Consider the following 13,092-nt stretch of genomic DNA (forward strand, 5'->3'; position numbering starts at 1 on the left):
AAATCATTCCAGTTGAAAAAAGATGAATGATAGGCATACATGTATTAGGAATTTTAGTAGTTCGAGGCTTATAAATCCAACTTGGTTAACAAAGCAGTTTGTGAAAGAACTATTAAGGAAACTAAAGTTAAAATGCAAGGAAATGTAGGCAATAATTCAAAGTAAATTTCATTGTAAGGTGTCATGGTCAAAATGTTATAGATCAAAGTGCAGGGCACTATCCTTAATTGATGGCAAATTGAGTGACTATTATGCAAGAGTGTGGGGTTATGGACATGAACTGATGAGGTCCAATCCAGGCAGCACATTTAGGATTTCTGTTAATATTAACCCTGATCAGACTACAACTTTTCATAGAATATATGTGTGCTTTAAAGCAATCAAAGATGGGTGGGAGATAGGATGTCGTAGGGTTATAGGGTTGGATGGGTGTTTTTTGAAGGGACAATGCAAGGGTGAGCTACTAACTGCAATAGGTAGAGATGCAAATAATCAAATTTACCCTTGCCAAAAACTATAAGCTCCAAGCTTTTTTAAATGGGTGGGTTTGTCCAATGATGATTGAGTAGCCAACGTGGGTGTAAGGGTGGTCTTGATTTTCTTATAGAAGAAAGAAACGGCGTAGTCGATGATTTAGGGTGGTCGTCAGAAGCAGGTGTGGTGGTTATCCTCATGAATCGTCGGAGGTAGAAAAGGGGTGGTTGAAGAATTTTCTAGGGAAGAAGATAGGTATGGAAGGAGATGAGGGATAGAGAATGGAGAAGGGGAGGAGAAAACAAGGTGTACGGTTTATGGGTGACCCCTTACTATTAATTAAACATTTATTTGATTAATCTAAATATAATTAAAAATATAAAAAAAAATCTTATAAGGGTAATATAATCATTTCAGGTATGTCAGGGACGAACCACGCAACAAAACAAAACCATAGGAGACGGTCCAAGTGCAAAAAAAAAACGTTAATGACCAAACACAAAATTTTAACAAACCATAGGGACGATTGCAATAATTTGTTCCAAAAACAAAATACATAAGTCCAAAGACTTGTGAGCTACACGAGCTTTGACCTAGTGTTCAAACTTAAAATATATTTCATAAACTTCTAGCATGTCATAATAACTTAAACAAGAATCTTGTAAATCATAATGACTCTAACATAAAGTGCACATAAAATACTAGCACAAAGCTAGTTTAACATTTCTAGCACATAGCTAGCTTCAAAGAATATCCTAACACATACTAGCATAGAGCTAGTTGCATAACTTGGCCTCGAAAAAACATATCACCCCGCGTCGTTAGGTTAGTATATACTCATATAATTATGTCCTCTTTCTCTTTAACTACTTCCCCATTATTGACACTTGTGAAAGTAACCTGTCTCGAGACTTTTAACTTTAACTGGCCCCTTCAATTTTTTTTCACAGATCATTTTCATACTTTATATTTTACTTCATTTTTATATCCATTTTACAATTTCATTGTTTTTACTTCCTTTCTATATGTTTTTTCATAATCAGTTTTTACAACTTCATTTTGACTTCGTTTTTATATGTTTTTTCACAATTCCTTTTTAAATTAACTTTTTTTACGTGTTTTTTCACATTTCGTTTATACAAATTAATTGTGAAAAAACATGTAAAACAAAGTCAAATAATGAAGTTGTGAAGATAAATTGTGTAAAAACATATAAAAACGAATACTAATAAAAATAAAAATAAAAAATTCCATACAGAAAAAAAAAATCAATGAACTTAGATAGCAAAAAAAAAACATAAAAACCTGACATTGTTGGTAATAAAGCCTATGTTGACTAAAAAAATTTCGGTGACTTTTGAGACTTAAAACAAAATTTTGACTAAATGAACAGAGAAAATAGTGCTCGACAAACATTTATTTTATTGATATTATAATGGAATAAAATTAAGCCCTGTTTGTAACCTCTTAAAATTTCACATAAGGCTTGTTCGGTAGCTATCTTAAAGAATATATCTGAATTTGTCAATAGGCTCTTAAAAAATCAGACTTGTGGACACATCCGAAAAAAAAAACAAAGAAAAAAAGGGCGCCCTAAACCAAAATACACGCTCTTCTTCTCATTAACGGACGCCGCATATCTTTCTTCTATCGACGCCTTTGAATCGTTAAAAGCTCGACTCGATATCGATTTTAAACAAGCCCGCGCCGAGCTGGAGCTTAATATTATGTTTGTTAATTTATTAAACGAGCTCGAGTTTGAGCCTCTGTGACTTGGCTCGATTAGGCCCGTGAGTCTAAATGAGCCTACATATATATAATAAAAAAGTAATTTTTATTTTTATATATTAAAATAAATAATAATTTAATAAATATCATTTTAGGAAATTAGAGTATACCGTATACGAGTCGATCCCAAACCGGACCCAAACTCGTATAATTCTTAACGAGCCGATCTCGAGCTTTGTACCAAAAAGCTCGAAACGAGCCGAGCTCGAGCATATAAATATTTAAACAAGCCGAGCCCGTGCCTGTTCAGGCTCGAACTCGGCTCGGCTCGTTTGCAACCCTAACTTCCATCAACGCTCCTTTCTCCATTCCCGACGTCGTCTCCGCCAAGCCCTCTGCTATTGCACCATTCCTCCGACTGTTGCACCATTCCTCCATCCTTTATCTGCTCAGATTCGCCTGTGAAGCTGCTTCGATCCTCAGATACTTCGATTTCCTTATTTCTCTTGCTATGTTTGCTTCAAATCTTTCTTTTGGTAGTGCTTCAAATCAAAGGTTATTTATTTTTCTTTATTTTTATGAAATCAGAGGTATGTAATTTGCTATACAATTGATTCCCCCCCCCCCCCCCCCCCCGCGCGCGTAAATTAGAGCTATGTAATTAGCTATGTCATTAAAGTCTTTTTTTTTTTTCTGAAAACATATCAGATTTTTTATGTAATCAATTTTTTTTATGAAATATGTGAGATGAAATTAGATGTTAACTTTTTTTGAAATCAAACCTGATATTTGCTGAAAAAAATCATGGTGTAGTTTGATTTGCTGAAAATGAGTGTATTTTCTGAAAATCAAATTGTAGTTTGATTTGCTAAAAATCAAAGTGTAGTTTGATTTGCTGAAAATATGATATGTTTTGCTTGAAATAAGGTGTTTTGTTAACACTTGATACTTCTTTTATATAGGATCCATTAAGGTTAGATATTGTTATAAGCTTTTCTAGATCATGACTCTAATCTTCGTTTTGATCCATGGTCTCAAGTGAAACAAATGAAGATTTTGCAAGTTCATTTTTCTGAAGTTGTCAAAGGTATGTCTCAACATTCGTTGGCTTATGAAACATATAGACACATTGAAGACTCAAAGCTCTAAACCCGACTGAAATTTAATCCAACGGTATAATGAGAACTCAAAAAAGACTTTACCTTTCAAATTTTAATCATTGTTTATTGTATCATATTGTTTAAATTAAATTGTTACAACTTTACATATTGCTATACTTTAAATATTATTATTTTTAGTTAATTTTAATGACATAATCATAATAATATATAGTTGTTAAATTTTAACTATATAATTTAACTTGGACAACAACAACAACATTCGCCAAGTTATCAAAGTTATCATATATAATCCATGAAAAATTAAAGAAAAAACATCATAAATGGTCTCTATGGTTACCCAAATCTGAATTTTAGTCTCCGTGGTTTAAAACCTCATAGATGGTCCCTGTATTTTCAAAACTTTTGATATTTGGTCCTTTTTGCTAACTCCATTAAGTTTGTCCGTTAACTGAAGGGTATTTTCGTCATTTCACCACCACAGGGACCATTTATGATGTTTTCTCGTATTTTTTAAAAAAAGAAAAAATTAAACATAATTAAATATATAAAAGCTCTCTCTCTCTCTCTCTCTCTCTCTCTCTCTCTCTCTCTCTCTCTCTCTCTCTCTCTCTCTCTCTCTCTCTCTCTCTCTCTCTCTCTCTCTCTCTCTCTTCGAGACATGAGCATAGAAAATGCTCAGTCCACTTCTCTTTTCTTCACCCTCGTTTTCCCTATATAATCATTAGCACTACCATCGCCCAAAAAATGCTCAAATTCTTCCAAGAAGATGAAAAAAATGTAACGAGATTACCCACAACAAGATTACACCTTTTAAGATGGCGGCAGTTCCACTTTCGCCTCTACCGTTGCTGCCTTTGCTTCTGTTTTTTCAGATGTGATCGGGAAATCGAAGCTGTGGGATAAGGTTGAAGATCAAGATTCCAACGTTGATGAGTTATTGGTGGTGATTGGTTACAAAATTAAGTCGTGTGATATGGCTGATATTGCACAAAAGATTGAGCATCTGGAGGGTGATTTGGGGAACGATGATGGGTTGTCTCAGCTTGCTTCTGATTCTATTCATTATAACCATTCAGATCTTAAATCAATGATTTGTGAGTTGAACCCCACAAATCAACCATCTGTTATCGATGATTCGTTTGTGAACAACACCGCCTCTGTAACTCGGTCGGTTGTGGACTCATCTTCTGTCTTCGTTGACAATCTACAGAGGATCCCCGAAAACGCAATTGAAAGGGAATAAGATCAGTATGTTTCTTTGTTTTGTGTTTTAACCCATTACTGATTCCTTACACATGGGTATAAGCGATTGATTCAAGAAATCATAAATTCGTTTTTATGTATATATTTTCATTTTCCTTTATTGTACATTTTCGTGTATTGAGTCCACCTACAATTTGGATATCAATTAGAAGTAAAAACAAGATTCCATGGTAAACTTCTTAAGCTGCACACCAACTGTTTATGGAAATTCCCCAATGACTTTAATTCGTTCACGCCCCAACCTGGTTGTTTCTTGTTTCACAGCTTCACAGTATGGAATTAGACATCACTTTTCAAAATTATCAAAACCTAGCTATTAAGAGAAACTAAAACACATGATAGAGAGAAGGGGATCAATGGTTTCTTGCGCGATGATGGTGGTTGTGGATGCTTCTGAGGTCATTGATAAGGGGATGGAGATCAGAAATGACCCTTTAATAACGAAGATGATGATCAGATGATAAGGTGGAGAGATGTTTATGTTTGTGTGTACGTGTTTGAGAGAGAGAGAGAGAGACCTTGGATATTTAATTTAATTTAAAAAAATAAAAGAAAAGAAAACCTCATAAAAGGTCCCTGGATAGTTAAATGACAAAAATACCCTTCATTTAATGGTGGAAAGCTAACGGAGTTAACAAAAAGGACTAAACATCAAAAGTTTTGAAAGTACAGGGACCATCTATGACGTTTTTAAAACACGAGGATTAAACTTCAGATTTGGGGAAACCATAGGGACCATTTATGATGTTTTTTCAAAATTAAATATACTCTTATAATTTCTTTCGTACATTTTAATATGACAAAATTGCAAGAATGGTCCCTGTGGTATATCGAAAATTGTCACTTTGGGCCAAACACGTTTTGACTAGCATAAATGGTCCAAAAGTGTCCATTTTGTTGCTAGTGTGGTCCATTCTGCTTTAATTTTTTATAAAATGACGATTTTGCCATTTGTATTTTCTTTTTTCATTTTTTATTACGTAAATCAAAAAGAAAAAAGAAAAAAAGAAAAGAAAAAAAATGCCCCCTCTCTCTCTCTCTCTCTCCCTCTCTCTTTCTTCATTACTGCCATACCACCACAAAAACCAGACCACCACACCACAGTAGCCAAACCACCACCGCCAGTTGGATCACAACCTCTTATCGGAACCCTAAAATTTTCTGATGCCGACTTCTCCATAGCTACCCATTTCACCGTCGAATCCTCAGATCTGTTCGTCAGTGGCGAGAAGGGTTTGGCTAGAGTCGTTCCCCCGTCTGTGGCTCTGGCTCAAGTTTATTTAACCTCGTGTTTCTAGCACCACCGGATTCCAGACCAGACTGTGGTGAAGAGAGAACGATGATGACATATGTCCGTCACTGACGAGAAGGGTTTTGTCGCCGCCTGTATACAAAGTCTAACTCCGATCTTTGTTTGTGAAGGGGTGAAGCAAGAACGACGATGACATTTATGGCTCGAGTTTCCAGCACCGTCACCAACTCTACGAACTCTAGCAAACCCTAGCAAGAACGACGTCGTTGATCCACATCTGTTGTTACGACGAAGACGACGGTTGCTTCGGTGAAGTTGACGTTGAAAACCCTTGGGGGTTTTGATGCATTTCCTATCTTCGTCTTCAAAAACAATTCCCGGATCCATAAAACCTTCTAGCTTCTGACACCACCTTCGCTGCAAATCGGATACACTTGGAGCCTTTTCGATCTTTGTCTACTTGCCTTCTTCTTGGCTGTTAAGTCTCCGACGAGGTTTCCATCGATCAAGAGGGTCAGCGGAGCAGTGGGTGAAGGGATGGGTGTTTGTTAGTGCTACACGACCGGAGGGAGGCAGGGAAGGGCTGTGAAGGTGGTGGTCGGCAGCCTCTTTTCTTCGTCGGAAGAAGAGAGGGAGAGAAACGACCATCTCGTGTTTTTAGCGAGAGAGAGAGAGAGAGAGAGAGAGAGAGAGAGAGAGAGAGAGAGAGAGAGAGAGAGAGAGAGAGAGAGAGAGAGAGAGAGAGAGTGCATATTTTTTCATTTTCTTCTTTTATTTTTGTAACAAAAAAGGAAAAAAGAAAAAAATGCAAAATCGTCATTTTATAAAAAAATAAAGCAGAATGGACCAAACTAACAACAAAATGGAAACTTTTAGATCATTTATGCTAGTCAAAACTTGTTTGGCCCAAAATGACATTTTTCGATATGCCACAGGATCATTCTTGCAATTTTGTCTTTTAATATTCATATAAAATCCCTATCCGTATCTATTATACTATTCGAACAGGTATATATTTATTCTAATCTTTGAATAACAACCTATGCGTATAAAAGGACACTTTGTTTGCTTGGGAGATTAGGTCTGTTCTGCTCACTTTCCATGGATGGTCTATCTCTACCTAAGGATGCTCTTTTTCTTGGATTTGATAGCTCCACACAGTAAGTCCATTTTTCTATTTATGATTCAGTGATTGAAAAGTAAATGATGGTTTTGAAAATTTCTACTTAATTACCCACTCAAATGAAGTGGGCATCTGGTGGAGTTGAGCATGTAGTCGTGGGCTTTTGGCTTTTGGAATCTGATATTTATAAAATCTGTACCTTGATCTGCAACGATGGTGGGGTTTTTAAATCGATTTTTTATGAATTGAATCTTGAGCTATAAGCAATCGTTGTTGTTGTTGTTGTTGTTGTTTTTTTTTTTTTTCTTCTAAATTTCAATCTTGAGACAAGTACAATTGTGGGTTTTATCAATTAGGTATTGGATATTGAACCTTGAGCTTAAAACATTGTTTTGAATTGGGTACTTTTTTTTTACTTGAGTTAAGAACCATTGAGATTTTTTTTTTGATTGAGTATTATTACAGGTCTTTAAAGGCAACTGTGCTGGATTCTAGTCTCAACATTGTGAGTTCAGAGATTGTGCATTTTGATTCTGAGCTACCACATTACAAAACCAAAGATGGTGTATACAGAGACCCATCAATTAATGGTAGAATTGTTTCCCCTACCTTAATGTGGGTTGAAGCATTAGACCTAATTCTTAAAAGACTCAAAGATTCAAAGAAATTTGATTTCAAGAAGCTTGCTGCTGTTTCGGGCAGCGGGCAGCAACATGGTAGTGTGTATTGGAAGAAGGGCAGTTCCAAAACTTTATCATCTCTGGATCCTAAGAAGCCTTTGGTTGATCAATTTGGGGAAGCATTTTCTACAAAAGAATCCCCAATTTGGATGGATAGCAGCACAACCCAACAATGTAAGGCTATTGAGAAAGCTTTAGGTGGTGCATTGGAGTTATCTAAGCTGACTGGATCTAGAGCCCATGAAAGGTACACGGGCCCACAAATTAAAAGGATATTTGAGATGCAACCTCAAGTTTACAACAACACTGAAAGGATCTCACTCGTGAGCTCATTCATGGCATCACTTCTGATTGGAGGGTATGCTTGCATTGATCATACAGATGGTGCTGGGATGAACTTGATGGACATTAAAGACAGAACTTGGTCAAAAAAGGCTTTGGAGGTTTGTATTGTTTATAACTTTCAGAGCCTAAGGGTAGTATGGTCATTTAGTTAGTAAGAAAACTCATACATTTTAGTTTTGTAATTGATATTTAATTAATATAGGCCACGGCTCCTGGTTTAGAGGAAAAACTTGGGATGTTGGCTCCTGCTCATGCTGTTGCTGGCTTAATTGCCCCGTACTTTGTTGAGAGGTTAGTATTTGTAAAAGACCAATATACCCTTTTCATTTAGAGTTGATGGTCATTTATCAAGCTTTTTATGATCTTGTTCATTTAGGTTCCAATTCAACAAGGAGTGTTTGGTTGTTCAATGGTCTGGAGATAATCCAAATAGCTTGGCAGGTGAAACTTATCTTCCCTTTTTTACATTCTACATTGTATGATGAGATAGTGTTATACAATAAGTTTATCTTTTGGGTAACTGATGCTAGGTTTTACTTGCGTTTGACCTTTAAAAGTCAAACCTGAGTGTCTTTATGCGATTTTATTGGTACTTCATTTGGCTTTTATAACTTAAGCCTGGTAATCTTATCTATCTATCTGTCTTAAAAATTAAAATCAAGTGTAACAAATTTTCTTTCAGGTTGTCCCGAATTAAATGGTTTTACTTTCGTGTAAGGATCAATAAAATGTAGTTTTTTTTCTCCATAGTTAGGCATCACAAGATATTATTAGCATTGATTTTGATATCTGAAATTCCTCTGTTTTGTCCTAATCGATGGGCATTTTAGATTTTTAACGAATGATAGTAAATCTGTTAAATCTAACTTTGCGAAAGAAATGTAGTATTTTGTTTGACAATACAATAATAGTACTTGATTTGAGTTTTGAAAGTCAAACTTGGTATTTATATAATAATATGCTAACTAAAGGAATATGGAATTTGACAGGATTGACCCTCAACACACCAGGGGATTTGGCTATCAGCCTTGGCACCAGTGATACTGTAAGATCCTTAATTCATTCAAAATGCCTTTCACTTTAATATGGACCAAATGAATAGCAGCCAACAATAAGCTGTGTGAAATTATTATATATATAAATTTCGAAAATTGGAAACATTTCTGTTTTAATTTATCAAAAACATTGAAAGGGAACTTTGCTATTTGTTTAAGAAAGGTATATGAAATCCTTCCTTCCTCCCTCTATGGGATAAATGATAATCATATTTTGTTGATAAAAATATTCAGGTATTTGGAATAACCATGGATCATAACCCAAGCCTAGAAGGGCATGTTTTTCCAAACCCTGTTGATACAAAAGGTTATATGGTGATGTTATGCTACAAAAACGGGTCTCTAACTCGTGAAGGTATGTAATCCAATCTAATGTTAATATGTTATTATGAAGAGAAGAGAATAATAATAATAATATGGTTGTGATTGTGATCTTTTGATTGATAGATATTCGTGATCGGTGTGCGGATAAATCTTGGGATGTTTTTAATCAGTCCCTGAAGCAAACACCCCCCTTAAACGGTTTGTCTTGCTTGATCATATATACATTCCATTTTCAAGATTTCTGTAAGAAACACCTTTTGTTTTATTTGCAACAAAAACCCAGATGATAAGATGGTTTGGGAAATTAATAACTTCAATCACAAATTATATATTATATATATGTTATAAAAACATAAACGAGTATTACCCCTTTTTCAGGTGGAAAGATTGGTTTTTACTACAAGGATCATGAGATACTTCCTCCCCTCCCAAGTAAGTTATACATACCCTCTTCTCTCTTTTCAATACATAGAATCCACTTTTGATCTTAGAAAGTCAAATATTTGATACAAATCGTTTAGTTAGCATATTGGAAATCAATGCTTATATATAAATATAATTGATGGCCAAAGTCAAATGTGGACACCAATTTTTTCATAAAACCAAATGTTTGTTTTTTCTTATTTTATCAGTCGGGTATCATCGATATATCCTTGAGAATTTCAATGGCGACACATTGGATGGCGTAAGTGAACGTGAAGTGAAGGAGTTTGATCCTCCTTCTGAGGTCAGTATAGTCAATTCATTTATCCATATACCAAAAATCTGTTGCTAAAAAATAAAAATACTACACTTAGCAAGCAAACAGTTTGAAACTGAAAATCTTTCACCTGCTATTTTTCAAGTTTATATAATATAATATAATATATATTTTTGCATGCATGTGCAGATCCGAGCATTAATCGAAGGACAATTCGTGTCAATGAGAGGGCATGCAGAACGATTCGGGATGCCATCCCCTCCAAAACGCATAATCGCAACAGGCGGGGCCTCTGCAAATCATACCATTTTGACCTCCATAGCTTCCATTTTTGGCTGCAATGTCTACACAGTACAAAGACCAGGTAAATCATTTGAATTTGAAAAGACAGATATACCCTTTGGTTTTGGCTTGTTGAAATTAAAATTTTAGATTTTTATTGGAACTTTGAGCAGATTCAGCATCATTAGGGGCTGCATTGAGGGCGGCTCATGGTTGGGTATGCAAGAACAAGGGAAGTTTTGTGCCGATTTCTTACTTGTATAAAGACAAGTTAGAGAAAACGGCCTTTGGATGTAAAGCTGTTGCAACAATAACAGCTCAAGACAATGAACTTGTGGCAAAATATGCACTTTTCATGAAGAAACGAATGGAGATTGAGAATCGGCTTGTTCAGAGATTGGGACGTTAATAAGAAACGGGTTGTATAGTGTGATTATTGTTAAGGGGATGTGTTCGTATAGTGTCTTGGAATAAAATCGTTTTAAACAACTCGACTCTGACTTTAATCTGAGAATGTGGATTAACAGTGGGGATATATTCACAAAAATGGCCATTAGAAATGAGATTATATATGATTATGACTTTATGACATTATCCTATTGCATTTACAAAAATGACTATGAATATCCAAAATATTAGTTCGGACAAGGATATTTAAATATTATTTTTATTTGACAAAATTGCAAAAATGGTCCTTGTTGAATGTGGTATGTATTTTTTTTTTGAGGTTTTGGTCCAAATTACGAGTTTTTTTTGGGTTGGTGGTCATTTTGAGCTAGTTTGTTTGGAGTCTGGTCCTATCGAAACTAAAAAGACTATTATACCCTTAATGAATTTAGTTTTTATTTTTCCTTTACTTTTAAAATAGTTATTATTATTAAATATAAAAAAATAGTTATTATTATTAAATATAAAACTGGATCCTCTCTCTCTCTCTCTCTCTCTCTCTCTCTCTCTCTCTCTCTCTCTCTCTCTCTCTCTCTCTCTCCAGATTCATACATATTTAATACCCCGTATCTTCTATGCTTCCAAACCTAAGACTTAGCTCTCATAGTGGGGGATGTGATGGCTGATTCGGAGTCTTCATGGTGGCAGCAACTCAAAAAAGAAAAAAATGGCAGCGGTGGTGATGGGTGGCACATAGTGGCAGTTCCGTTGCCTTGTTCGTTTGTTTTTTTGCCGGCATGAACACGAGGAAGGTGGCAATTGATCTGATGAGGAGAAGATTCTGACAGCAACAACAATGGTGGTGAGTTGTGTCGATGAGGGGTGGCAGATGGTGGTTGAAGTAACTCGGCAGCAACAGCTCGTTAGCGGTGGGTCTGAAAGTCTCACGGTGGCAATGAGGTGGCAACCTTGCTGCCCTGTTTCTCTTCTGCCGGTAACGAACGAAAATAAGAGGGGGGAGGGAAAGGAGGTGGTTTGGTGGTCGGATGGTTGTTTTAGTTTGGAGTGGGGTTGGGATAGTTGTTTCCAGTGGGGAGATGGTGATGGTAATGAGGTGGTGTAGCTTCTTCCTGCTCGTTTTCTGGCACAACAATGGAAGGTGGCGAAGCTGTGGGATTTACGGTGGCATTTAGTGGCTGACGGGAGGCTAGCAGGTGGTGTGGTGGTTGCCTCTAGATGACCAGAGGTGGCAGTCTCCACTCTTTCGCTTCGTTTTTCCGGCAAGGCTAGGAAGAGATGAGGGGTCGGTATTTTAGGAGGGAGAGAGAGAGAGAGATGGTGGATAAACGGGCCTACTTTTACATTTAATAATAATAACAATTTTAAAAAGTAAAAGAAAATGAAAACTAAAATCATTAAGGGTATAATAGTCTTTTTAGTTTGTACGGGGACCAAAACAACAAACAAACTAGTTCAAAAGGACCACCAAGCCAAAAAACTCATGGTTTGGACCAAAACCAAAAAAAAAAATGCATACCACAGTGACCATTTTTGCAATTTTGTCTTTTTATTTCCATATGATTAAGACGTTTGTTTTATTTAAATGTGTTGATCACCTTTACACCTCGTTTCCGAATTTAACAAAAGAAAAGAAGAGAAGAAAAAAGAAAGTCATGTGAGAAAAGAAGAGAAAGGAAATAAAAACAAAATTTTCTTTTGTGTTCCCGAGTTGGAGAGAAGCGGAAGGAAAATAAATCATTTTGTTCTTTCTTTCCAAATCCTCCCAAATCGGAAAGAAAGTTACGAAGGAAAGTGATCCTCCCATTTCCCTCCACTTCCTTCCATTTCTCTCCTTTAATAAAACTCGAGAATACTAATTTCTTTTATTTTCTTCTCATTTCCACCCATTTCCTTTCCTTTCTATCCTTAGGTTGAACTCGGAAACGGGGTGTTAGTGTTAGTAGGATAATAGTTCAAAAGAAGACATTGACATTTAATAGTCCAACCACTCCAACTTCCACTAACACTATTATTAATCAATGATCCACATTAACTCCTCTCTTTATGAATTCTCCATAATCTCCTAAAACCTTTTCCAATTTGTGTATAAACATGATAACAAGATTCACACAAAAGTTACATCGGGTCATTCATTTTCCCAAGACAAAAGTTAGGGATGAGCATGGGTCGATTTTAGTCTAAAATCAAACCAAATCGTAGAAAGTCGGTTTTTCGGTTTTTAAACCCATATAGGTTCGGTTTTTGCATGGTTCGGTTTTTCGGGTTGGGTAGGGTTTTCGGTTTTAAACCGTGAGTTTATGAGCTGCTATTTTTTTCAAGTTTTTGGGTTCAAACCTA

At 35.8% G+C, this 13,092-nt stretch overlaps 1 protein-coding gene across 1 annotated transcript; it reads left to right on the forward strand.

The window, feature by feature from the left end:
* Positions 1–6,844: 6,844 nt before the first annotated feature.
* XK-2 (xylulose kinase-2) lies at positions 6,845–10,938 on the forward strand. The gene is made up of 11 exons (XM_079026932.1): positions 6,845–6,998; positions 7,427–8,084; positions 8,189–8,277; positions 8,363–8,427; positions 8,976–9,031; positions 9,276–9,396; positions 9,489–9,563; positions 9,744–9,797; positions 9,998–10,092; positions 10,255–10,429; positions 10,521–10,938. Exons 1-11 carry the CDS (start codon positions 6,940–6,942, stop codon positions 10,754–10,756), a joined length of 1,683 nt encoding a protein of 560 aa, XP_078883058.1. The 5' UTR covers positions 6,845–6,939; the 3' UTR covers positions 10,757–10,938.
* The last annotated feature ends 2,154 nt before the right edge of the window (positions 10,939–13,092 follow it).

Source organism: Lactuca serriola, chromosome 2 (genome assembly GCF_051521515.1).
Source record: "Lactuca serriola cultivar US96UC23 chromosome 2, Lser_US96UC23_V15, whole genome shotgun sequence".
NCBI classification, from domain to species: domain Eukaryota; kingdom Viridiplantae; phylum Streptophyta; class Magnoliopsida; order Asterales; family Asteraceae; genus Lactuca; species Lactuca serriola.